The sequence below is a fragment of the Pteropus medius genome, unplaced genomic scaffold, assembly GCF_902729225.1.
Source record: "Pteropus medius unplaced genomic scaffold, Ma_sr-lr_union100, whole genome shotgun sequence".
Classification (NCBI taxonomy): domain Eukaryota; kingdom Metazoa; phylum Chordata; class Mammalia; order Chiroptera; family Pteropodidae; genus Pteropus; species Pteropus medius.
In genome coordinates this window covers 3,358,127-3,382,959 of record NW_024352947.1, presented here as the reverse complement: position 1 = coordinate 3,382,959, position 24,833 = coordinate 3,358,127, and the positions used below count along the sequence as shown (strand labels likewise).

At 49.8% G+C, this 24,833-nt stretch overlaps 1 protein-coding gene and 1 non-coding gene across 4 annotated transcripts in view; one reads left to right on the top strand and one right to left on the bottom strand.

The window, feature by feature from the left end:
- Nucleotides 1–24,833, bottom strand: part of ACTN2 (actinin alpha 2) — a 61,510-nt gene that overhangs the window by 5,385 nt on the left and 31,292 nt on the right. Inside the window, exons 7-18 of one of the 3 annotated variants that reach the window (XM_039850311.1) lie at nt 22,788–22,869; nt 18,884–18,969; nt 17,469–17,561; nt 15,599–15,829; nt 13,543–13,690; nt 11,920–12,070; nt 9,128–9,236; nt 7,252–7,392; nt 5,709–5,891; nt 3,722–3,856; nt 2,542–2,721; nt 1,756–1,902 (exon numbers count right to left, since the gene is read on the bottom strand). In XM_039850311.1, coding sequence (XP_039706245.1) covers nt 1,756–1,902; nt 2,542–2,721; nt 3,722–3,856; nt 5,709–5,891; nt 7,252–7,392; nt 9,128–9,236; nt 11,920–12,070; nt 13,543–13,690; nt 15,599–15,829; nt 17,469–17,561; nt 18,884–18,969; nt 22,788–22,869 — 1,686 coding nt within the window. Of the gene's footprint in view, nt 1–1,755; nt 1,903–2,541; nt 2,722–3,721; nt 3,857–5,708; nt 5,892–7,251; nt 7,393–9,127; nt 9,237–11,919; nt 12,071–13,542; nt 13,691–15,598; nt 15,830–17,468; nt 17,761–18,883; nt 18,970–20,030; nt 20,117–22,787; nt 22,870–24,833 lie in introns of those variants that run through there. The other 2 variants (XM_039850310.1, XM_039850312.1) reach the window with 2 other exon arrangements.
- Nucleotides 3,220–3,338, top strand: LOC120592647 (5S ribosomal RNA). The gene has a single exon (XR_005650180.1). It is a non-coding gene; the product is annotated as a 5S ribosomal RNA (ribosomal RNA).

The window sequence follows — 24,833 nt, the reverse complement described above, 5'->3', positions numbered from 1 at the left end:
GCCACCCTCCACCAGCTTCCCTCCGTGATCCCTCAGACTCTTCTGCCTCCTTCAGTGGAGTCAATTCCCTAAGATCCGGCCTGCTCTATTCTTACTCTCCGGACTCCGTCCTGCCAGCAGTGACCGCTGTGTGGTGACTCCGACAGGTTACGGCCCTGAACTCCAGAACGGCATCCCTCACCGCCCGCCCAGGGCACCTCTTCGCTGCAAAGGCTCCCCGCAACGCAACAGCACCCCGTCTCTCACGTTCTCCTGGCTCGAAATTTCCAGGTCATTTTTAATCTTTCCCTCTCCCTCAGCCCCCAAATCCCGTTGTTAAAATCTGTCAGATTTCTGTGTCAACCTCAGCTCTGTCCTCTCTCCTTCATTCCCGCCACTTCTCTCCCTCAGCCCAGGAGCTCGGGTTCCGCTCCCCTCGCTCCCCTAGCAGCCTCCGGTCCCACTGGGCCTCTGCTGGCTTCCTCTCCTCCACTGCCCAGCCCATCTCACCCACATCTTCTGCAGCCAGCTCTGACCACTTACGCCTACGCTCCACACCTTCAGTAAGACCCTCAGGCCGCAGGCTCTGTGCCCGTCATTCCTGTCTTTCCTATTTAAGGACAAGAGAAAGCGGAAACTTTGTTTCTCTCCAACACACATAATCCTTAACGCTTAATTTACACAGATATTTAAACTTGGCAGGTTCTGGGTTTGTGTCCTTTAGACTTTTGTTGCAAAAGACAGTCTCACTGTTGGCCTCAAATAGATGTGTGCTCTTCCTGTGAGGTGGCCCAATGAGCGAGAGCTGTCCAACAAGCCCAGATGGGTTGGTGCAGGAACGAGGACCAGTTAGTTCCCTCCACAGGAAAAAAAACGATCTGTACATCAATGAATGAAGTCAGGACAGAATTATAGCTGTTTCTGTACAACGAAGCTGAAGCCAGGCCAACCTCCACTTCAGTCTCTGCATACAGTTCTTTATTTATGCCTCAGCTCCCTGATCAGAAGTCTGCTGTTTGAGCTCTTTAGTGGGCCTAAATCTGGCTGGCCCAGCCCAGAGACATCTTAAGAACCAATTACTGATATCTGTGAATCATAACCAGGGTCCTAAACAATGTAATGGAATATCCTTTTTTAGGGATCTTTAACGAATAGAATGTGGCCTTTATGATAAGCAAATTGGGGATGCGACTGTTAATAATTGGTTTACTCGGCATTATTCAAATCAAAACACTAGATAATTTTTTACGGCAGCACTTAACTTTTTATATGCCTTGACTATGAAAATGACCACCGTTTTGTTGGTTCGTTTTCCTTAAAACATTTCAAGAGTCTGTTTTGTTCATTAAAAAAGAAAACTAAGTTTTACATGTTGAAAGAGTGGTTAAATTTCCATCAGGTACTTTACCTAAATAGTTATTTAGGAAAAGTACATCGGAGGTTTGTATTTAAGTATTTAGAAAATGACCTAAATCCAACAACCACACGTTAAGGGTACACTTTCACTTAGAATAAATCTAGCTTTGCTACCAACTACAAAGGTATCCATTAAGTCAGCTGGACAAAACAGCACACAGTCCTAGACCTCCTGCCACCCTGAGCAATGTCGGAGCTGAGTGCCCTTCACCTTGGAGGCTATTTTCCTTTGGCATTAATCATCACGTGCCCCTGTGACCTTCGCAGGGCATTAAGACTTAAAATGATAGCACGACTATTATTCCAAACATACTTGAATGTCCCCACTATTGCCTTTCAAACAATCGGAGGGGGCGGTACCCGGTCGAAGTGGTTGAAGGAGGCCCTGAACTCGTTCATCTGCTCCTGGGTGATGCCCTTGGCGTCCCTGGTCAAGATCTGCGTCTCCACCTCGTTGATGGTCCTGGCGATGGTTGTCAGCAGCAGCTCCCATCCAACCCGAATGTGCTGCCAGGAAAATGGAATGATCAGCTCCACGTGCTTCCGGCACGCCGCCCCGATCGGCTCCACGTGCTTCCGGCACGCCACCCCTGCCTCCTGTGTTCCTAGCCAGAGAATCCACCCAGCGGGGGACGAGCAGGGCTTACCACAGACCTCCCTGTGCTTTTTCATTCCACTTCCCCACTTTCTGCAGGATTCTGGAGTGGGAAATGCTCAGAAGTGAGACCAGGGTTCTTTGTACCAGCACTTTGTACGTAAGATATAAAATGTGCAGTCTGTCACTGGAAATATCTTTCTATCTGTAGTTGTCTAGGGAGGTCATAATCTGTATGTAACAGGAGAGGCCGTGGATTACATCCACTGGCTTCTAGAGAGATCAAACTGAGCCAGACAGTAGTCGACAGTCCAATCTCTGGCGCACTTTCTGAGACAGCGCAGTGAGGTCCCTGTTACGGCAACAATTACGTAGTGCTTGAGACAGATCATAAAGCCGTTTCACATGGCGACAGGAAAGGCTTAAGGATCCCTACCCTTCATACTTGGAGAATTTAACGGGGACAGAGAGAGACAAGTACGGGAAAAGCCCTGAGAAGGAGAGATGGTCACAAATGGGGACAGCAGTGCAGGCATGCGGGGCGGCCACACCTCCATGGTGTAGTTCGTGTGCTTGTTGTCGAAGACCAGGGCCTCCTGGATGAGCTGGTGGTCGCCCTCCAGCTTGTCGATGTTGTTCTTGTAGTTGATGATGTTGTGCTCGTACTGCTTCAGCTGGTTCATCTGGTCTTCCAGGGCCCCTGAGATCTGGATGGAGCTCCGGGCGATCTCCTGAGGCACGAGAGCAGGGGAGGGAAACAGGTGAGTGGGATCGGCCCCGTCCTGCGTCAGGGGCTGCGCCCGCGGCAGCCGCCATGGACGACGCGGTCTGATGAAGCGGGAGCCAGGCGGCGCCACAGAACGAGACCAGCTCTCGTTCTGTTCAATCCAGAGAGAGGGGGAAAATCGACTGTGACCAAAAAAGGCACAGCAAGAGGGTAAGACATGAGTCACTTCGGCCTCCTTCCGGGGAAGATGGGGTCCCCTTGGGCAGCCCGAGGTCGCGATGAGGTGCTCTGGAGCGGCCACCGGACCGACCTGGGACGACGGACACGCCGCAGGGGTCAGCAGAGTTCCTGACAGTGTTAGAAGCTTTCTTTCAGAAAGGAATTAACATCTTATCACCAAAAGGGATGCTGGGAGAAGGCGAGTGTGCCGCCGTCGCTCGGCTGTTCTTTCTTGGTGATAAAATGAGCCCAGAAATCAGTCTCATTCAAAAACCATTTTCCCGTCCACGGCCATACCACCCTGAATGTGCCCGATCCCGTGTGGTCTCGGAAGCTAAGCAGGGTCGGGCCTGGTTAGTACTTGGATGGGAGACCACCTAGGAAGACCAGGTGCTGTAGGCTTAAAAAATAAGGGATTGTAAGCTGACAAGGTCCTTGCAATCGGTGAGGTCGAACAAGGGCCGCCTCACCTAAAATACAATAAAATAACAAAAATCATTTTTCCTTAAATGTTCTGAAAATGCAAAGAATTTGTGACTCTTCACTTGTCCTCCTTAGGGGTGGATGGTTTAAAATCTAGGTCTTACAGAGGCAACCGACGGAGAAAAAGCCCGTCGCCGTTTTTAATGACAGAAAGTACTGATGGCATCCAGGCCAGCCTCGCCCCCCGAGTGCGCCTCACACGCAGGGCACGGCCAGGAGCTGCGGCACGGGGGGCATCCCTGCTGCGTCCGCTCAGGGACCGTTCCGAAGCTGTGAGAGGCTCTCTGGGGGCGCCGACCTACCTCCATCTTGGTCTGGATCCAGGGCCCGATGGCGTTGGCCTGGGCGGCAAACTGGCGCCGCAGGCGCTCGTTGGCGTGCTGGCGGGCCAGCTCCTCCTGCAGCGACTGGTCCCGGATGGGCACGAGCTGCTTCACCTGTCAGGGCCCAAGGGAGGGCGGGGTCAGAGGCCAGCTTCGGCCCAGTGCCAGTGACCAAGAGATGAAGTGACAGTCCTAGGGGTGGGGGTGGGAGCGGAGAGCGAGGGGAGGGGGAGGGGAAGGGGAAGACAGGACGTCCCCACTCTAGGAGCAAAGGGAGAGCTCATTCTTGCTTTGACGACCACCCTGTGCCACCGAAGGCCTGCTTAAGGCTGGGTTAAGTCAGCATGAGGGACCTGGCCTGGGTAGGTCTGCATAAGGGACAGTGAGTGACAGCTCCTCCAGCCAGGGGCTCTCAGCTGTAGCACTAACCCCACCAGGCCGTGTCCAGAGTGCAGAGGATTTGTAAACTTGAACTAGAGAAAATTGACATCTTTACTTTCACCATCTCTAACTGAAAGGTAGTACTTCCTTCGATTATGAACGTGGGCAGCAAATCTATGGAGTAGTTAGCAGTACTGAGACTTTATCACAATAGAAACCACAGATGTTGTCATATAACACTAGTGATTGCCTGTTGCTCAAAATGTCACTACTTAGGAATTATTAGACCTGCTGTTAGATCTCAGTTTAAATGCTTTAGTGAAGAAGCACGTACATTATTACATCCCAACTTAAAAAAAATATTTTAATAACTGTATTTTAATATCATTTCTTTCTGTAGTAACCTTAAATATTTATATGAATTCACAAATGTTCTCAGAAGGGATCCACAGGCTTCCCCAGACTGCGAAAGGGTCCAAGACACAGAGAAGCTAAGGACCCCTGCTGCCCTGTATGACGCTGGAGCTCTGGAAGGCACGGCACCTGGCCCTCGCGGTCTTCCATTCTATTTGAGCCCTGTGATTTGCATTTTAATGCCATCCCTGGTTCTCCTTCAATCAACAGACAAAAGAGCTATTGCTGCTGAAGACAATATCATTCAACCTCCCTTTTATAGAAATATCATTCAACCTCCCTTTTATAGAAATCCACTTGGCCAATTTGCTTTATAACTTAGTGAGGGGAGAAAAGAGTTTGTTTCACTTTAATGACATATCTCTCTTTTTTCCAAGGAAAGGAAACATTCCCTTTTCACCTGGCCATCAAAAGACCAGAGCTGAGCTTAACGCTCCAGGACGCCATTACTACTGTCCATCGTCCATCGATGGACACTCTCCCTCCCATGCCTGCTCTTCTTTTTCTGCATTGCTTGTAACTAAACAATTGTTGCATGAGGGTTTTTACAGCAAGCCGCCTCACATTCACATGGGACTTATTCCTGAAAGACTACTTAGCATATGAGATGACTCTGCTATAATGCAAACCACGAAAATAAATTTTTCCTAAGAATGAGGCTCAGATGATCCCATTTGACTATCGCTGAATTTGAGGGTAGTTTCCCACAATTCAAAAAGCAGCGAGTTAGGAGGAGGAGACTCAAGTTCCCCAGATAGGGTTTCCTAAGAAATTTCTGCACTGAAAATTCACATGTACTTGGGACATGTCTATCCCACATTCTAAAACTTCTTCCATGAAGGATATATGCAAGCTGATTCCACTACATTTTCACTCTGGGTTTTAAAATAGTTTCCCGTATGGTATTAGTATCATAACCTGTACTGATTTTGCCAACATTTATCAAATTTTCCTTACAGAAAATCATCTCTACTTTGTTTCCTTACAAACCACAGACGCTGCTGAATGGCATTTAAGAGTTTAAAATGTTTCATCTGTAAAATCTGGGTGAATGAAAACCACGATCGTGATGTAAAATCAGGCAGTCACTCTAACTCGCCCAGGTTTTTACCATATTTTAACCTCGGCTTCAAGGAGGCGCTGCTCCCACACCCGACCCTCTGTCACCCACCTTGTCCCACTTGGCCCGGAGTTCGTCCATGGTGACAGTGCTGTAAGGGTTGCTGGAGCTGATCCTGATGCTGTAGCTCTGAATCACCTTCTCCACCTCGTTCTGGATGGCCAGGATGGACTGCCGCTCGCCGTCCGCCTCGGGCAGCGTGGCCTTGAACTGCTCGTGCGCAGTGATCAAACTCTGACCAGAGACACAAGCGGGAAAAGCCGGTCTTACGTCAGCGTGAATCTTAGAGGCGTGCGTGCTCCCGTCTGCACACGCATGAACGCCTTGTGCAGCTGCAGGAATCTCTGGAGGAAAACAAATTCTGATTGTCTGAGAAAGGCTGTTTGGTACACAAAAGTCAAGCTCCTTGAAATGAGGAAAAGACATCACGACGACTGTAAATCCAAAGTCTTCAAAAAGCCATGTTGTCTTTTTTTAAAACATCACGTTTGCTTTCATTATTTTTGGTCCCCAGCTATCGCTCAGGCCTCACTCTCCGCTGAGGATCAGGGCTCGACCTCGCTGTGCTTTCTAACGTGAGTTTTAAGCCCAGCAAAGGGACCTGACGTTTGCGACCTTCGTACCTGAAGACCGCCAGCGAATAGCCCCTGCTCCTCAGAGCGAAAAGGCCACAGAAACCCACTCTTTCCCCTGAGGCTTCATAAACCCTCCATCTGGCGAAGCTGTCATGTGGCCCTAGCTTGTGAGGCAGCAGCCACCTCGGTCCAGCTGTAGACGCTCCGTGGGCCACCTTCGGGTGTGACGCTAACGTTCGCTTTGGGAGCTGCAGCAGACCAGCTGCCAGCGCACCTTTCCCGCAACGAACTACTTCGTGCTCCGAGTATGGCCCCCCAGGCCTATCAGAAGTCTCACTTACTCCAAACGTAAATGATGCTAGGTTGCTGACCTCTGCTAAGGCTGCATGCAGGAAACACCATCACGGCCTCTTCCAGAAGACAAATGCTGTGTTCAGTGAAGTAATACCGTGCCCGTTCCACCCAGGTGCAAACCCTTCTAGAATGTTCCCTGTTAGGGGGAATGGGTGCAAAGCCCAGCCTTCAGTGATTTCCTTTGTATCTGGATTCTTTTTGATGACCTATCTATTTTATAGAAAAAAATCATTTAAAAGTATTTTCATATTCAATTATATATCAAATTCACTGAACAATCAGAAGCAGAACATCTGGACTGTGCGAGGCAAAAGGTGCTCGTACGTGGTTTTTGATGCTTTACTATCTGGCAAACTCGGTAGATCTTAACAAACAGTAATATGCACACATTGTGCACCGTAGTCAGCCCTGCAGCCAATAAACTCATGACTTTCGGTGAATAACTCTAAAAGCACTTATGCCTCGTTTGCCCATCCTTTTTTAAAGAACTGACGTTAGCATCACCATTATCTGATAAGGATCAAAGGGTAATGTGGCCTGCTAGCCACGTCTTTCTTAATAAAAATAAACACACACACACAAACCAACCAAATATCCCGGTCCTCCCAGTTTCTAGAATCACAGCTCACTTCTGGTGCCTGAGCGCACGGGCCGGGCGGGAGTACCTGGATCTCCTCGATGCTGTGCACGATGAACATGTCCTGCAGGTCCTCCATGGCGCCTTCCATCCAGTTGTGGAAGGGCGCCGCTCTCTTGGCGAACTCCAGGTGAAGCTGGTCGATGGTTTCCAGCAATTTCTCAGTTCTCTGAAGATTATCAAGCATTATTACAGATTAAACCATAAAAAAAGGTCTCCGACAATGTAAACACGCATTCCAGAGCGTCACACCACTGTCTGAAGGCTTGGGAATCACAAGGCTCCCGTAACTAACAGTCCGCCTGCGGGACGAAGCGAGGTTGGCCTCCTGGGGCCGAGCCCTGCGGGTCTGGGAAGTACCTTCTCAGTCGGGGGAGGATTTGGTGGCGTCCAGAGCAGCCTTGTTTTGAGTAAAGTAACCAACCCCCTACATGCCACCTTCTGAAAACCTGAGGCTCCACGGAGGGTGTACAGTGACTTGCTTTGTAAGTCAGAGCATGCGATTCCCTCACCACGCTGGGGAACAGAGAATTCAGACCACCTTCCTCGTTTTAGGGAGCGGCATGCAGAGAAGATGGCGTGCCCTTCCAGAAAGCCACCCGCCTCGTGAAGGCAGGAGGGGCTACAGCTTAATGTTCTCTAATCCTCATTCGGGACTGAACACAGAGTCCTTCTTTGCTTTTCTGGACAAATGCAATCATGAGGCTTCAAGCCCGAGAACGATACCACGCTTGTTTCATGTGGCGGGAGGATGCGGAGCCGACAGGGAAGGCATCCGCATCACACATCTTTCACAATTGGACTCATTTTTCCTCTCGTTCTAAAGTATTTGAGCTGTCTCTGTTACATGCCTGGTCCTTCCTACCCATCACCGTTTCTTTCTTCGGGTGACATGGAATAGCTATTTCGCATCTAGGAGCCTGATATCGTGCATTTTAAAACTTCATCAGAGTCAGGGTGAGAAGACTCAGAAAACTGCTAACTGCTTCTTTCCTTCACATCGTCCGAGTCGTCTACGGTAAAAGATAATTAGGCGCAGTTGCTACCCCCCGCCCCGCCCCCCGGAATCCACGGTTTCACTTTGAGCAGTTTTAGTTACCCGTGGTCAACCGTGATCTGAAAATATTAAGTTTCCCAACCACCGACATCATCTGCTCCCAACAGCCAACCATCAACGTCATCATGGCTCAATGATCCGGGATCGCCCGAAGCCGATGATCCTCCTCCTGACAGAGGTCAGTGGGAGGCTAACCCACGTCACAGTGGTCATCTACCCCACGTCATCTCACATCACAGCAAGAAAGGTGAGTGCAGTATGATGAGATATTGGGGGGGGGACCACATTCACATAACTTTTATTACAGTGTATTATTAACTGTCTTATTCTATTATTATTATTATTAACATCTTACTGTGCCTAATTTATAAATCACACTTTACCACAGGTATATATGTATAGGAAAATACAGTATAGATAGGGTTTGGTACTGTCCATGGTGTCAGGCGCCCACTGGGGGTCTTGGAACGTATTCCCCCGTGAGAAGAGGGGGCCAGCTGTACGCTTAAATACCAGCCACTTACTGCCATTTACCCAAGTCTTATGCTTTACTAAGGCCAGATTCATCCAACTGTTTCGTGTCACTTTCCCTTGCTTCAGCGTTTGCTGTCATTTCCCTTCGCACATCTCTCACTGAGTTCTTCCTGACCCTGACTCGGTCACAGCCACCAACCTCCCATTTCTCTCTTTCTCCTGCTTTTCATACTGTTTAGAGGCTCCTTTCATCGGGCAATCTGTTTTGTTTTATGCACGTAACGCCACAGAAATACAAGAAATTAAAACAGGGACTGGATTAAAGAGCCCCTATTGAAAGATTTCACGCGAGCAGATGGCTTAAAGACCTCACCTCCAGGGCCTCTCTCCTCTTCTGTGTGAGCGTCCCCAGTCTGTCCCACTGGTCACAGATCTTCTGGCATCGATCGTTGACATTCACGGCGTCATGATAGTCCAATTCACTAGTAGAAGTAAAAAATAACAATTAGCTTTCCCTGTCAAAATAAACAGATTATATACGTGTGTGTGTGTGTTTGTGTGTGTGTGTGTATATATTTTTTTTAAAATAAGATCAGATAGAGAATTGGCTGGTATTTCAGAGTTTTGTTAACAGCCACCGCGGCAAACATGATCGTTACTCTGACGGATTACGAGAACAATGAGTGACATTCTCGCTGGTCAGTGGACTTGTCCTCTCAATGCCTCGGGCCACCATCACTCTCCCTCCCGCTTTGCTGGCCAGGCCTCCAGAGGGCATTGCTTTTAAGTGGCACTGCATCTGTCAGTAGAGCCGGCTATTGGATCTGGAGGACCGTCCTGTGGCCACGCTGAAGCCACAGTGCCTGGAACACCAAAATGAGTCCAGGGCAGGAGGGGGCAGCTTGTGCCCAGGTGTCCCCGGCCCCTCTCGCAGGGCGGTGGGCCCCACGTCTCACCATGGGGTGTGCATCCTGTCCAGAGCAGGCGCTGAGACTCCAGCACCGGAGGGACCTGACTGCCTGGCAGAACAGAGCCCCGCTCGCGGACCAGGAGGTCTGATCGTGTGACAGCGAGAATGACATTTCTCAGTAAATAATTCCTCCTCCTCACCGGCCTGCCCAGACGTCCCAACGGGAGCTTTGTGAGCGGAAGTCATTTGAACTTACCATTCAAGCAAATTCTCAACTAGAAGGTTACCCTGGTATCTCCAGGGATAAAAAGTTTGAATTCTATACAAAAATTGGTTAAGTCTTTCAGTCAAGATGAAAGTGAGACTCACAAAGTTTCAAGACATCTTCACGAGGCTTCTCCTTCAAAGCGTCCAGACAAGACGGCCTCAGGAAACTCCCTGTCCTGCCACACCCGTTCCCAAAGCTCAAGTGTTTTATTTTTCAGTAAATGAACCTCGGTTTGTTTTAATAAGACCTTAAACTCAGACAATCCTTGTTCATTACCTGTTTTCTTCCCTCTTAAATAACTTGTCCTTACTGAGTGTTATTGCTGCTGTCTCTGGAGAGAGGAGATGCCTGCAGCTGTGATGGGAATGTTCGCCCAGTGGGTAAGACGCTCCCTGCCACCCAGTTAAAGCCTGTTTGGTTCTTACGGGCAGCTTTCCACACACGCGTACACTTCTCTGATGGAGGGATGAAGACCCTGATGTTGACTGTTTTAACCCTGCCCCGCCCACACACACCAAAAAACCCACACAGCACACAAGCTATTTGCACAGACTTGAATGCAAAGTGAAAAAGCTCTGTCTGGCTCTTCCAAACGCAAATATAAAAGAGAAAAAGGCTTCAAAAACAAAAGCTAAGACTCCTACTAATCCATAACGGCCACCAACGCTCATGGACACAGCATCCCGTGGCGAGGGTAATGATTCTCCCTCCTCTAACTCATACGTGTTAGTTCTACACAAACTGCTTCAGAACTCGTGTAACGGGGTTCGCATAATGGGGCACACTATTTTTTACGCACTTTGAGAACTGCACACACACTTCGATTTACTGTTCTAGGAAAGGTGAAAAGGACAGGGACGTCAGTGACATTAAGATGAGCCAGGATATAAATCCTATATGTGGTTCCTCTCCTGACCGTGTGGAGAAGTAGGCATTGGGGATAATAATATAAAATTTTTACTTAACTTTTATGGGCAACACTTAAAACCATTTCAGATTACTCACGGGAGCTATTGCAGAGCATTAAACGGCTTGAGCTTCCTTCATCTCCTTATTTTGTGAGTGACGGCTAACGAGCCGCCAGATATCTGATATTCAGGAAGCATGAGAGGTACGAGAAGGTCAAGGCCGCGGATACAGTGCGCAGACTGGCCGGGACGGCCACGAACACATGTGAAGGGTTTACTTGGGCAAGGCTGAAACACAGGATGCTCTTAAAGAGGCCGAATCTGTCAGTTAAGGGGTTTGCTCTGATCGAGAGCGAGGAGCCCGGGAGTTTAGAAATGTCACGTATTGAAATAAATATTTTTGTTATCATTATGTGATAAGCTCTAAACGTGTTGCAGACAAATCAGTGATTATAATGAGGGGGAAAGGAATAGAGGATGAAATTTTTTTATTAAAAGGGGGAAAAGGTCTTTCAAAAACACTTGCAAATACTGCAAGGAGGCCCCTCTCCCAGAGGCTGGCCGGGAACTGTCACTCGGCTTAGACCAGCCTGGGCTCTGTCGCATGCTAGTTCCTCCCGTAAAACAACAAGAGCGGCGACGAAGCACCCTCATTTGACGATAAAGGAAGTGGGCTCGTGCCTCCCCCTGCGGCATGAGGCCGCCACGGCTGTTTCGTTCTGGCCTCTGGGAGCACAATGTGGTCTGTCGGCTGCACCAGGCCTGGCGAGGCCGCCTTTCCAAGCGGCACGCCCGGCCTCCCCACTGATTTCTCATCCGCTTGGTCAGGGGTGGCCTGTGCTGGGGCTGGGGTGCTGCTGGGCGGGGGGACACACGGAAACTACCACAGCCGAAGAACCGAAGCCAAACCAGTCATCCGTTTAAACAAACCAGCATCCCATCACGGGGTCCTCCAGCTCGGTTCCCTAAACTCCACACAGGACAGGCAAGGCAGGCCCGCGCCCCTCCTGGGCAAGCTCTGGGGCGCCCAGGGAGTCCTCTCAGTGCCCACGTCATGAGGCCCCTGAGGATGCACGTACTTGAGCTCCTGTGCGATGGCCGCGATCTGCTCCACCCGGTCCTGGTGAGCCGCCAGGTCGCTCTCGAAGGCTTCATGCTTCCGCAGCAGGGCCCGCACCTCCGTCAGCGACGCCGACTCATAGTCCTTCTGCAGCAAGATTTGCTCTTTGCCTGCAAGGTCGGAGCAAGGGTGTGACTGCTCCAATGCCACACGCCAGCTTCTTTGTGCCCGAAACGTCCTCAGTGATGGTTAACCGAGAGAAGCGGGGGAGGAATGACGGGGCTGAACGACAGGGCTGAACACTCAGGGGCCGCACTGTGATTGGTTCGGGCTGTCACTCTGCTAACGATGAAAGCTCACGTCTACAAGTTTAGAGGAAGCTGGTTGGGTACATTCTGAACAACAAACATACCTGACTTGTGATCCTAGGTAACAAGGATCTGACTGTTCAGTGTGACTGATGCTCAGTTAAGTTAGTGATTATTGGCTCACGGACTCACCTGGCATCATCAGATAATACACTTGTACTGTCGGCCCGTCCACGGGTTCAACCTTTACCCCAGTTCTTTTAGCCTGTGGCTTTTTTCCCTAATAAATTACAAATTTTTCTCTCTGAACCTTCACCTATTTCCCCACAAATACGGCTTACATCGAGTCACTGGAGCCACACTCATTCCCCAGCTGATGGCCTTTAACATTTAGTTCCATAAACCTAGAACTAGAGGGCAAATGATCACATATTCCACAACGACAACGGAGCACTTCCTATGTGCCAGATGCCGATTTCAATACTTTATAAATATGGACCCATTAGATCTTCATCGAAACCCCGTGAGGGAGGCGTGACTGTCATTCCCACTTTGAAGAGGACACTGGGGCCCTGAGAGGCTCAGAACTCGCCCCAGGCTCCCAGCCGGGCAGTGGCGAAGCTGAGGCTCCAAGCGCCCGGCTGCGGTCCAGGTCCGAGCCTGCGAGTGTGTCGCGTGCAACCCGACAGTCAAACCGCGATACAGCAAAAGGGAAGCACAGGTCCCCTGCCCTCCCCCAACAGGATGACTCTGCCACGATAGAGTTTTGTTCTTCCCGGGCAGCAGCCAGCAGCCAGCCAGCAAAGCATGACGAGCACAGGTCCTGGCTCCGGGAGTTGGGATGTATGCAGGCCCGAGAGAAGGAACGACTGACTCTACGTGACACGAGGAAGCTCAGGCTAGAGAACGACACTCTGCCTCCTCCTTTCAGGCAGGTTCTCTGAGTGGGAACTCATGCTGCTTCGTGGCGTTTAACGAACATCCTATTGGCAGAAGCCGGGCTGTCCGACCCACCCACAGTTAGAGAATAAACAGATACGTGTGGAATCAAACGGAAAAACGTGGGGAAGGCAGGAGAGGCCGGGCCCCACACAGGGAAGGGTGGGAAGAACACATCTGGAGAGCCGTTTTGTGAAAATACACACAATCTGCTTGATTAGAAGATAAATCTTCGTACCGTCTCTTGAAGAGGTTCAGTACGAGACAGCAGAGCAGAGAGGCGGGGACATGTGCCCGCAGGCATCAGGGATGGCGTTAGGAGCACCCGCACCCTGCGGCTCTGTCCGCAGCTCCCCTCAAGCTTGCGGAACCCCCGCCCGAGCCGGGCCGCTCACCGTAAGCCCAGGTCTCGTGTGTGGACGCCTTCTGCCTGAACTTCTCGGCCAGGTGCTCCACACGCTCCAGCCTGCGGATCTCGTTGAGCAGCCACTCCTCGTAGCCCTTCTCCGCCTGCTCCAGCCTCTGCCAGGCCCCGGCGATGTCCTGGGCGTGCGAGGATAGAGCGGTGACCCTCCGATCTCTCGGCGCCCCCGCGACCCCTCCGCTGCGCGCCTGACGGTGTTGTTTCCTTTCCCTTCCCGAACCTCCCACCTGTCTGCTATCTGCTGTTTTCCGGGCATCGCGCATGTGCCGGGCACGAGCCAGGGACTTTATATAAGAGGAAGCAACATCTGTAAAGCCCCTGCTTCCATGGCGCCTTCATGATGTTAGGGAAAGGAAGACAATAAGTAAGTAATTACACGAGTTCGTGTCAGACAGTGACATGTCACGATGGAACACGAAACAGTGTCGGGTGATGCTGAGAGCCCCCGGGGGTGGCCCCTGCAGGCCGGGGACTTACAGGAGACGCTTCCCCTCTGAAGGGGTGGATCTGAGCCGAGACCTCAATGACAGAAAGGCCGGTCATGTGCAGAAGTGGGGGGGCGAGCGCTCCAGGATGGGACTGAAGGGGGGGTGAGGGTGCGTGTGTGTGAGGAAAACCACGACAGGCCTTGTGGCCACGTGGCCGGAGAGGGCAGAGCATGTCGGATCATGCAGGCCAGGAAAATAGTCTGCATCTGATTCTAAACATTTTGGGAAGTCGCCGGAGGGTTCTGAGGAGGAAGGAGACATGCTCCGATTCACGTTTTAAGAAGGTGATGGCGGCTATTGTGCCGAGAATGAATTTTAGGGTCAAAGGAAAAGAGCCATTAAGAGGGATACTGAAGGGCCCGAGGAGAGAGGATGGTGGCCTGGCACAGGGCGATGGACGTGGAGTAGAGAGAAGGACATGGATTTAAGGTATAATCTGGAAGTAAAGCCAGCGGGACTGGCTGAGGAACCGGATGCAAGAAAGTGACAAAAAGGGAGGGTCGCTGGTGACACCTGGGTTTGGGGCTTTAGTAACTTAGGGTATAGTGATGCCATCTACCAAAAACGAGAACACTGCAGGCGACTCCTGGATATGCTAGGTCTGAAATGCTTTTGAGACAGTGAAGAAGATCCATGGACCTAGAAAGCGTCAGTCAGATCCGGAGACTAAAATCTGGGAGGCGTCGGCATTTAGGTGGCGATTGGAGCCAAGGGCCTGGGCGAGATCACGTGGAGGGTGTGAGGAGAGGGCCAGCGCGAAGCCAGGAGCGTCCGGCTACAGACTGGGCAGAGGAGGCGACGCTTCGAGCAGTGACTGAAAGAGCTCGATGAGGTAGGAAGCAAACAGGAAGTTCCAGAATGGAAGGAACTTCAGGAAGGAGGTCAAAGCCATAGAGAACGGGAAAACAGAAGCGACGACTGAATGGACCGTCGGCGTGGGCATTGCTGACTTCGGTGAGAACAGCTCAAGGGAGGGGACAGAAGCCAGTTCCCTGCTGGCTGAGGAGTAGACGCAGAGGAGCCGGGAGGACCCGGAAGTCGGTCCCTTAAGGCCTCTTTCCAGACGTGCAGCTGTGAAAGGCAGCCGAGGACCAGGACGGTGCTACAGGGAGACGTGGAGTCACGGAAGGAGTCACAGAACTCCGTGTGCGGATGCGAGGGATTCAGCGGAGAGGAGGGCGGATGCGGGACCGAGCCCTCGAGGAGGAGGAACGGGCAGGTCACGACAGCAGGGGACAGAGGGCACATGCAGGGATGCCAGGGGACCCGTGGGGACACGCGGCCAGTCGTGAGGGGGCAGGAGAGGACGAGAGCCCTTCGTCAGGGCTCATTAAGGGCCCGCTGTCTGTGAGGCACCCTGCCAGCGCGGTGAGGAGTCAGGGGCTGCATCATGGTCGGAGGAAAGACCACAAACGAAGTGGCTGCAAGGCCAGATTTACCTCTGCTACCTGAGGAGGCTGGAGGAGCCACAGCTCCCCCTCAGCAGCCCGTCGGGAGAAGACTTTAGAAAGGAGGGGGCGCCCCACCCGAGCCTCTCACCGACACCATCTTGCCCTCGGAGGGCATGAAGGCCGGCCGGTTGCTGATCCTCAGCTTGGTCTGCAGGGTGTTGAAGTTGATCTCCAGCTGGCACTTCTCCTGCACCTTTGGGGGCTTGTGCTTCCGACGGTAGTCTCGGAAGTCCTCCAGCTTCTTCTGCATGGCCTGCATGGTCTTCTCAGGGGTCCGGTTCTCCAGCCAGGGGATGGTGCGGCGAATCCATTCCAAAAGCTGTTCCCGAAACACAAAAGTCCTGCTGAAACACCAGCCCTCTGCCCTGGCTGAGAAACAGAGGAACCTAGCAATGGGGTGGGATAAGCTAATGGTTCTAAAACTACAGGTTAATACCCCGGCTGCCAGGAAAGGAAAGGCACCCTGCCCAAGGACGAAGACGTCCATCCACCCACGGCCGCTAGCGGTCACCCCAACAACGCCAGACGCAGGTCGAAAACTTAGAGTCGGCACAGGTCCATGGTTTACAAAAATGTAACATTTACAGGAAAGTCGGGGACCAGACAGTAGCAGACGAATGCTGGATGGAGCTTTCAAATGAAAAAAACAAAAACAAACAAAAAAACACCTGACATGGCAGAATGTAGTGTAACAAAATAAGCGAAGAATTTGATTTACGTTAACACGTATTTGTATTTTAAATAAGCTCCAATGTAATGAATTTATTTACCAGACAAATGTACTGCAGATCTGGGGCTGACTCAACGCCAACGTATATTTTAATCTGATATCTGGCTTTCAAGGAAATTTACATGAGAGCGGGAGTGAATTCCTAAGGACAAAGGGTATTTTCTCAAGTTCCTACCCATCTTAGAAATGACCTGCTAAAAAGCCACGATAACTTACTAAAAATTAGTCAAAGTGGCAATGCGCCCACAGCCCGAGGGTCTGAGGAGGAGACGGGGCTGTGATGACCGAGGATCACTGTCCTCTGGTGCTAGCCATGCTTCGGCCTTGAGGCTGATCACTGGCATTAAACAACACGGCCAAACCGACTCTTCCCACAGCAGCAGCAGGAAAGCATAAACTCAGCGTCATTAGACCGGATTAACATAAACCACTGCTTGGGAAGGTTCAGTCCAAGTGTCCTGGGACTTTTCCCAGAACAGACCAGATATCAGCTAAATCAAGTCAGGGCAAAATTATTCGGCCTCTGATACTTGTGATCGCGATCGAGTTCCGTCTAGGGACGACGTGGCTGGGAACCTCACTCGGACCACGACGTGAGTGGGGAAAACGGCACGGTGGCCGTGACAAGACCCTCGAGTTCCTATTGCTGCCAAAATAAGAACAAAAGAGCAACATGGAAAGTGCTTTTCTAAGCGAGAGCCTGGCTGACGAGCTCAGAAGGGCATCGCGGGAACAATGCGTGTATCTGGACGGGGGGGCCCTGCCTTCCCCGTTTCCCTCCAGCTGTGTAAACACACGGGCCGAGCCACGTCCCGCACACGCTGCTCTGAGCGGGGTCCGGGCACGAGGCTTCTGGACACGGGCAGCGGCCTGGCCGCTGTCGGGAGCCCAGGAAGCAGGGCAAAAGCACGCAGGGCAACGTGGTGTGTGTCATCGGAGCCCCAGCCCGGGGGCGCCCGCTGAGAATACAATCGCATTCTCCTTCGCAAACGTGCAGACTGCCTCTGGGCTTCGGGATGGCAGCAAAGGCCGCGGGGTTAGCTCTTTAGCGGGCCCACAATGACTCCGCTACGAGATGAGCCAGCTCCGAGTTCAACTGCATTTTCCTACTTTCATTCCATCCGAGATGAAAAATGCAAAGAAAGCAACAGTGACAGCCCGTGGTCAGCCTCTGCGCCCCACCCTCTGCGGGGGCACAGACAGGACTCTGGGTCGCCGGTTCCTTTACCTCACTCGCTAGCCTCTCATATTCTTCCATCAGCCTCTCATTCTCTTGATTCACAGCAAGAACCTTACATATCCTGTTAGCCGCTGTCTCGGCCTGTAAAACACAATAGGTAAACAGGACAGCTCTGTCGACAGGGGTGGGCATGCATGACATGAGCATGGGGGGCGGGGGGGCGGCGTGCTGCGGATTCCAGGTCACAGAGGCACACGACGGAGGGCGTGGCTGCTCAACGCTACGAACCGTTCCACACCTGTTACAGTTTTCACACAGACTCACACGGCAGGCTGGTATGCTGTCGGGAACAACGGGGAGACACCATTAGTCTAAAACACGAGCTTTGTGAAACATTGAGCACGTTAGTAAGAGGAATGAATATCGGGGTCAGGAAACGAAATCGCCGGTCCCTGAGCGTGTGCCTGGGTGCCCTGCGGACCTCAGGACGGTGGGGCGAGAGCCTCTGAGTGACGGCAGCCTTTGGGGACCAAAGCAAAAACGACTGGGTCCTGAATGTGTATGTCACCGCACTGCGCTCACTGATGGCCTCTCCTGGAGTGAACGTGCAGAGCACGCTGGATGGGACCCTCCCCCGGGATGGACTTGCTTTGAGACTTTGTGTGACCTTCGTGAGAAGTCGGTGAGTCCTATCTCTCTATCCTCGTTTTGTGGAGGGAAACTCGGCCCGGAGTGGCAAAGCGAACACGGTGACCGCAGGAACCTATCGGGCTTCCTGGCCTGTCCTGAAGCCTCGCCTCTAATGCCCTCACGTAGGCTGGTTTCCGGTCATCGCTGCCAGTGATGGTCTTAAACAGACCCCAGGAATAATAACGCATCCTCTGTCCATCCCAGTCTCTTGGGACTCTCCAAGTAGAGATACACGAGGGGGAAGGAGGCGGAAACAGATAAATACGGAGAAAGAAAGAACGTTTACCCACAATACCCCTCAGGCTATTTGTCTTAAGGAATGAGAATGTTTTTGAGGTTCTAACACTGTTATCTCTTTCCTATTTCAGTTAAAATAAGATCAGTCTTGAAAGACGGTAGGGCGAATCGCTGGGCAGAGGAGGCTTTCTCCAGGCCGAGGAGGGGGCCGGGCCGGTTCCCCGTGCTGCTCAGTGGACGTGGCTCAGTGTTCGTGGCGTCGGCCGCTTCCTAACACACGAATGTGTCACACGACATACTAATGAAACGAAAGGCAATCTCTTAGAAGGAAAGAGAGGTAAACACACTTCAGGAGCTGTCCGAAGTTAAAGCTGTTTTTTAGAAAGTAGTCTCAGTTTGGAACGTGCCACATTAGGTTACCACGAAACACTTAGATTCCAAGGTAAGATGTGAAGCGCGCACACGCACACACACACACACAACGGACACGCATGCAGAGGAGCAGCACAGCCCCCAGATGGACGCATGTTGGGTACCTGCTCCGCGCCCGCAAAAGCATGGTAGAAACAGGACACGTATGTCATGATGGCCCTCTCGTCCGGTTTGGGGGTGTTCACGATGTCTGAGGGGGGAAAACAGCACAGAGAACACACACACACACGAGAGCAGAAACCAGGGTGAACAAAGGGAAGGACGAGCTGGTTTACGCCCATCGATTTTCTGTGTGTTTCCTGGGCCCACAATCCCGAACCTGCTGGGATGGTTCGCGAACGGAATGATTCGAACGTTTCTTGAATAAGCAAACTGAGAGCTTTCTCCTCCCCCACGCCTGACCGGCTTTTAAAGTGCAGTCGAGGCGTTTACGAGGGAGCCCGTGTGCTCGTGGGTGGGGGGCTTCTTGCCACTTCCTAGCGACTCGGGGGGCCCACGTCCTCTTGAACCGGTCGTCTGCCACTTCTGCTCTGAGTGACACATGTCACTTTTCGAGATGCTGGGAATAGCAGCAGAGGCTGGGGACACATCCCTCCTGCTGTCCCCTTCCGCACCACCCTGTGACCGCCAGCTCCCTGCCCTGCAAACAGCCCGCAGGTGTGAGGATGAAATTCTCTGGAGAAGCACGTCTTGCAATGTCCTCTACACATACTTACCATGCCATTTACAGAAATCACCAGGAGCGACAGAACATCTAAAGAGAAGGGTACGCTCGGCTTGTACACATTACAACGCTTGCTGCCCCTCGTGTTAGCCGCGGAGCCACCCGCGGGCAGGAGCCCGAACCACGTGACACACGGCCTTTCTTCCTCCCCTCTGGCAACACCGTTTTCTGCTTTTTAACTTTAAATTCAGCTCAGTCTCTGGGCAGAATGAAGTTAGGAAGACACCTTGTAAGTCCCTAAAGTGAAACCGAGTCACTGGGTTTCCAGAGCACATTAACAGGAAGGATGTGAGGCTGTGTAACAGAAAGGAGTCTTCTGGAAGACGAACATGAGTGGCATACCAGTGCATGGACAGAAAGTCAGTCCCAAAGAAAACTAGACTGAAAAGGACACACGACCGTCTCCTCAGAACCAGACGGGTCTCCTTACTCGGAGGAGAGGGAGAAAAAGGAGAAAAACAATTGAAAAAACAAATTAAGACACAGAAGGTGAGGGGTGAGCAGCGACCCATGCTTTACGTCCTCACCTTCTGTGCACCAGCAAAAGCATGATAGTAACAGGAGACATAAGTCATTATGGCTTGCTCGTCGGGTCTGGCAGTGTTTACTAAATCTGTGTGGAGAAAAGAAGGTTAACGGCTCCAATGTCCCAACACCTGCAGGTCCCCCACTGAGCGCCTCGGGGCAGTCAGTTTTAACCTTCCTTCACCCCGACACTCATGCTGTGAACACTTAGGCTCAAATCGAAGACGTCGCACCTGCGAAGTCAGCCCTTTTGAGAATTGCCAATGGAAATAAAGGACTTGCCAAGGAGATGGGCATGGCTAGCTCAGAAGTCGGGCACCGCCGCAGCCAGAACTGGACCTCCAGGGCCCAATGGGACGCACACGACACGTTCCCAGACTTCTATCGCGGTACGCGTGGCGACTCAGGGGCCAACTAAGACCCCTTCTGCAAGTCCACAAGGAACAAATGCACCCACAAATCTAACCCTGGTGCCCACCTCAAAAAAGGCCTGTGGGCAAAAACAGGGAAACCACCTTCATAACCTTTTAAGAGCATGAACATAATTAAGATGATAAAGAACTTCACAAGTTTTTTTTTTTTTTAACCACAGTTAACAGTTGCAATTAGCCACTCAACAATTCCAACTTAAGGTTCAGAAACCAACACACATGATAGAAAGTCAGGTCAACAGTAGCAGGTGGGAGGGCAAGGATTAGCCAAGAGGGATCAGTGGTCTCAGAGGAGGAGCCCAAGGTATGACACGAAAAGAAAAGGGGAGAGGGAATAAGAAAAAAACACGATCTGTGGTGATAGTACGTCTGACTGTCAGCAGCGAAGGCACGAAAGGTAAATGTGGGGGGACCTGCCGGGCAGGTAGGTACACCACAGCACACCCCAGCCCCCATCAGCCAGAAGATTCTCATGAAGAAAAGTGTGTGAACATTTCTCCGAATCATTCAAAAGGAAAGATGAAAAGTCATGGGAGCCTGGGATGTGCCACGGGAGGATGAAATGAATAGACTGCTGAGACTTCCCATCAGCCACGAAGGGCGAGCAGAGTGGATACCTGCCCCGACCGGGGTCAGAGACCAAGGACAAACCAAAGAACCGTGAAAAATGTCAGCAGGCCGGAGCAATACCGATGGTGACCCTGAACTTGCCCTGAATTGTAGACTACCAGGGAGGCATTAATGAACTGGAAGAGGAATTTACTAAATGCCACCAGTTTTCTCTTCTCTTTAGTATCTTAGCTCTCAGTTCCAGTGGGTAAACTCCGGGTATTTTCATTATTTACTGAACGGAAAGGTCAAAGGAGAGACCACACAAATGCAAACTCGGAGAAGAGAGATGAAGAAAAAGAGAAAGGAGCTTTTCGATGTTGCTACTTCATGGTTGTATTGACTTTCTCCCTCTAAAGAGTTTTGGAGAAACCACAGTAGAATTCTGGAGCGTATTCGAGCGGCTATGCCAATAATACAGCTGTTTGCTAAATGGTTAAATTAATAAATGGGCACAATTAGAATCCTAATAGAAAGATCAATGTTATGCGTTGAATTGTGTCCCCCAGAAAGGTACGTTAAAGTAGGGTCTTTGCAGATGTTCCAGTTCAGGTGAGGTGCTGGAGCAGAGATGTGGCTGCTGCCCTCAGGAGAAGAGGGGAAGAGACACAGAGACGGCCACGTAAAGACAGTCAGAGATCGGAGCGGTGCTGTCACAGGCCAGCGAAGGCCTGGGCCTCAAGCCAGGAAGGGTGCTGTTGGGGAGGCCTCCGGGGGAGCATGGCCCCGCACACACCTCGGTTTTCACTGCAGCCCACAGAGCTATCAGAGAATGAATTTCTATTGTTTGAAGACACTCAGTTTCTGGTAGTTTGTTACAGAAGCCTCAACGCAATAATCACCAAAAATAAGGAGGAACAGAAAGTTGACTATTGACTATAACCAAGTTCTTTGCTTTTCCCAACGATGCTAATTCATGGAAGCAACACACCTTTAGGGAATAATGTTCACAATACAGTAATTTAAGTTCCTTGAGGTCAGCACTCTACCTTACACACCTCATTACCTCCTGCAGTGCCTGGCAAAGGGTCTAGTTCACAGTAAGTGCTCAATAAATGTCTGTTGAGTGACAAGTGAATCATGCACAGGTGAAACGTATGGACGACCTCTACATCTGTGCTTTAAATCGTGTGTCGTAAGTACAACTCACCAATCTATCACATATACAGGGCACAAAGGCATTTGAAACCATTCCCCAGCATGAGTGATGCTGCGAAGTACTTAGAAGTTCTGTCGAATTGAACTAAACTAAATTTAATTTTGACTAATTAAAAATGAAATGGAGAAGTTCGAGAGGTATGCTGATGTTTTCTCTCCTATATTTTGACTCTATAACTTTTAGTTGGAAAGAAGGACTTTTTCTTTGTGGAAAAGTCACAAGATTTATTTACTAAACTTGTCTCTATGTGATAAGGAAATTACTTTATGTTGTTAAACAATTAAAATAGGTAGTTTTTCTTTGAAAATCACAAACCAAGGCACTCTGTTTCTTTGCCAAAGCTGAACCTTTTACCAAATCCTTTCACTATAGTTTTGCTAGCTTGTTTTTGTGCAGGATTAAAAAAATAATTCATGAACAAGCATGAAAACCTCTAATATTCAGTGAGGAATCCTAAGTACTTCAGATAGAATTTGATTATAAGTTTTTCGATCCCCGTGCACGGCCGCAGCACACGCAGCCCGTAGATTTTACGAGTCATAACACAGTGCTCATCTCACCTTCAGCATCCAGCATTTTGGGAATGTCCAGATGCTTTTCTGCGATTTCCATGGCCAGGTTGATATTTCCTACCGGGTCATCCTGCACGAAAAACAGCATAATCCATTTTTTAAAATGTACTCCTGCAAAGGACATATGAATGATGTTTTCTATTTACCTCACTTTTGGGAAGAGACCCTCCCTCCCATCCACACGAAACCACAATTTTATAAATAATTTTCCTTCTTAGCTTTTCCCAATCGTTTCAAACATTTACGAAAACATCAAAAATGATACGAAAACCACACGATCCATGCACAAGGCGATACACGAAATGTAAGCAAACGTTTACGAGAACGAAGGCTCTGATGGGGGAGGGACGTCATGGACGTGTTCTCAGGACAGGAGCAAACAGACACCCTGCACACGTAGTGTCAGAACTTATTTTCAATGGTATTGATAACAAAATTTAAATAATTCCGAATGAAAGCATGAAACATCCATTCTCTGGATCTGGAAGGTGATTGTGGAGAATATGGGGTCCAGCACCCTCGTTTTAAACATGAGAAAGCAGAGGCATAAGAGGAGGAGGGACTGAGACCTCAGGTGGAAGGGTCGGGTCACTGCTGAATGTCACGAGATGGCTCCAAGAACGAAAATCGCGTTTCTGGGTGCTAAAGACTAGAAGAAATCATGAAAACTTGAAATTATGAAGAAATCCTTGTTTTTAAGATTGCATTTACCTTCCATTGTACAACTGGTTAAATATATGTAACATAAAATAAATTTAACCAGAGGCGTATAACTGAATTACTGAAAAACTAAAAGCCTTATTTAACATCTCTTATTTTTATCAACTAAAGAGATTGACTGTTATGAATCTGGGATGGAGGAACGTGAGAAAGAAAAATCGGAACAAAAAGTAGCGTTAGTCTGGGAATGACTTTAATGATTTTAACATCAAAGCCATTTAAACATTTTAGAAACTGCAATGCTTTGCAGTGGATATAATCCTTTTAATATAGTGAAACGGTTAAAAAGTGCAGGCTTCAAAAACTCATTCACGATACTCAATCAAGAAACCAAAGTAAGCTTCTTGGCCTCACAGAGTATCTAGTTATTTCAGGCAAAAAGCTTTTCCAACTAAATGTTGTTGAACAAAGTATATAAGCATTTCACCTAAAGCAGCCATATCACCGAGTAAGGCCTACCTGGACATTTTATGCAAATGTTCATCAAGCCACATAGCAAAGTAAAAATTTTGTTTTTTTAATATATGAGAAAAATTTCAGCATTAAAAATGGAGAGTAGTGATTCTGAGACTTTGCGAAAGTTATCTCATAGACTAACTTAAAGAAAGGATGTGGCAATTAAGTGTCTTCTTGACTCAGCAACTGACAACGTAACCTTGGGCAGATTACCAAATTCCTCACTTTCCTCATCTATAAACTGGGATAATAATGCCTACTTCACATTATATGAACCGTGCATTATGACGAGTGAATGAGTATGTATATAATATGTACTTATTAATGTAGGCATTGAAATTAATGTATGTATGTGTATATAACATATTAATATGTGCAATCTATAACACGTGTTAATGCATGTGTACGTATATAATAAACATGTGCATTTATTTATAACAGTGTCTTATCTAGAGCTATGTCAGTATTAGCTGCTATTGTTAATGATCATCTTTTTCTCCTATTGTAGGTGGCCAATTACCACAGGTCTGTTGGCCTTTTCTAATAAAGACTGACCATTGGAAACTGCTAGTGAAACTAGGTCTGCCCCTCGTTCTGCAAATTAAAGATTAATTTAAAATATATATACACTGTCTGAATGTCTGAACCATTTTGAAATAGCTCAGAGATTAGAAAATATATACTTTGAAAAGCTGAGGACTCTGGTTGCTCCATCCTTAAGCGGCCTCCCATCACTATGCTGTGGAGCCAATCTCAGAATACGAGTCAACTCTGCACCTGCTCCCCCAGGGTCAGTGGAGACGGGCTGGGGAAGGGGGCTGGGCAGGTGAAAGCCAGGACAGCACCCAACAACCACGT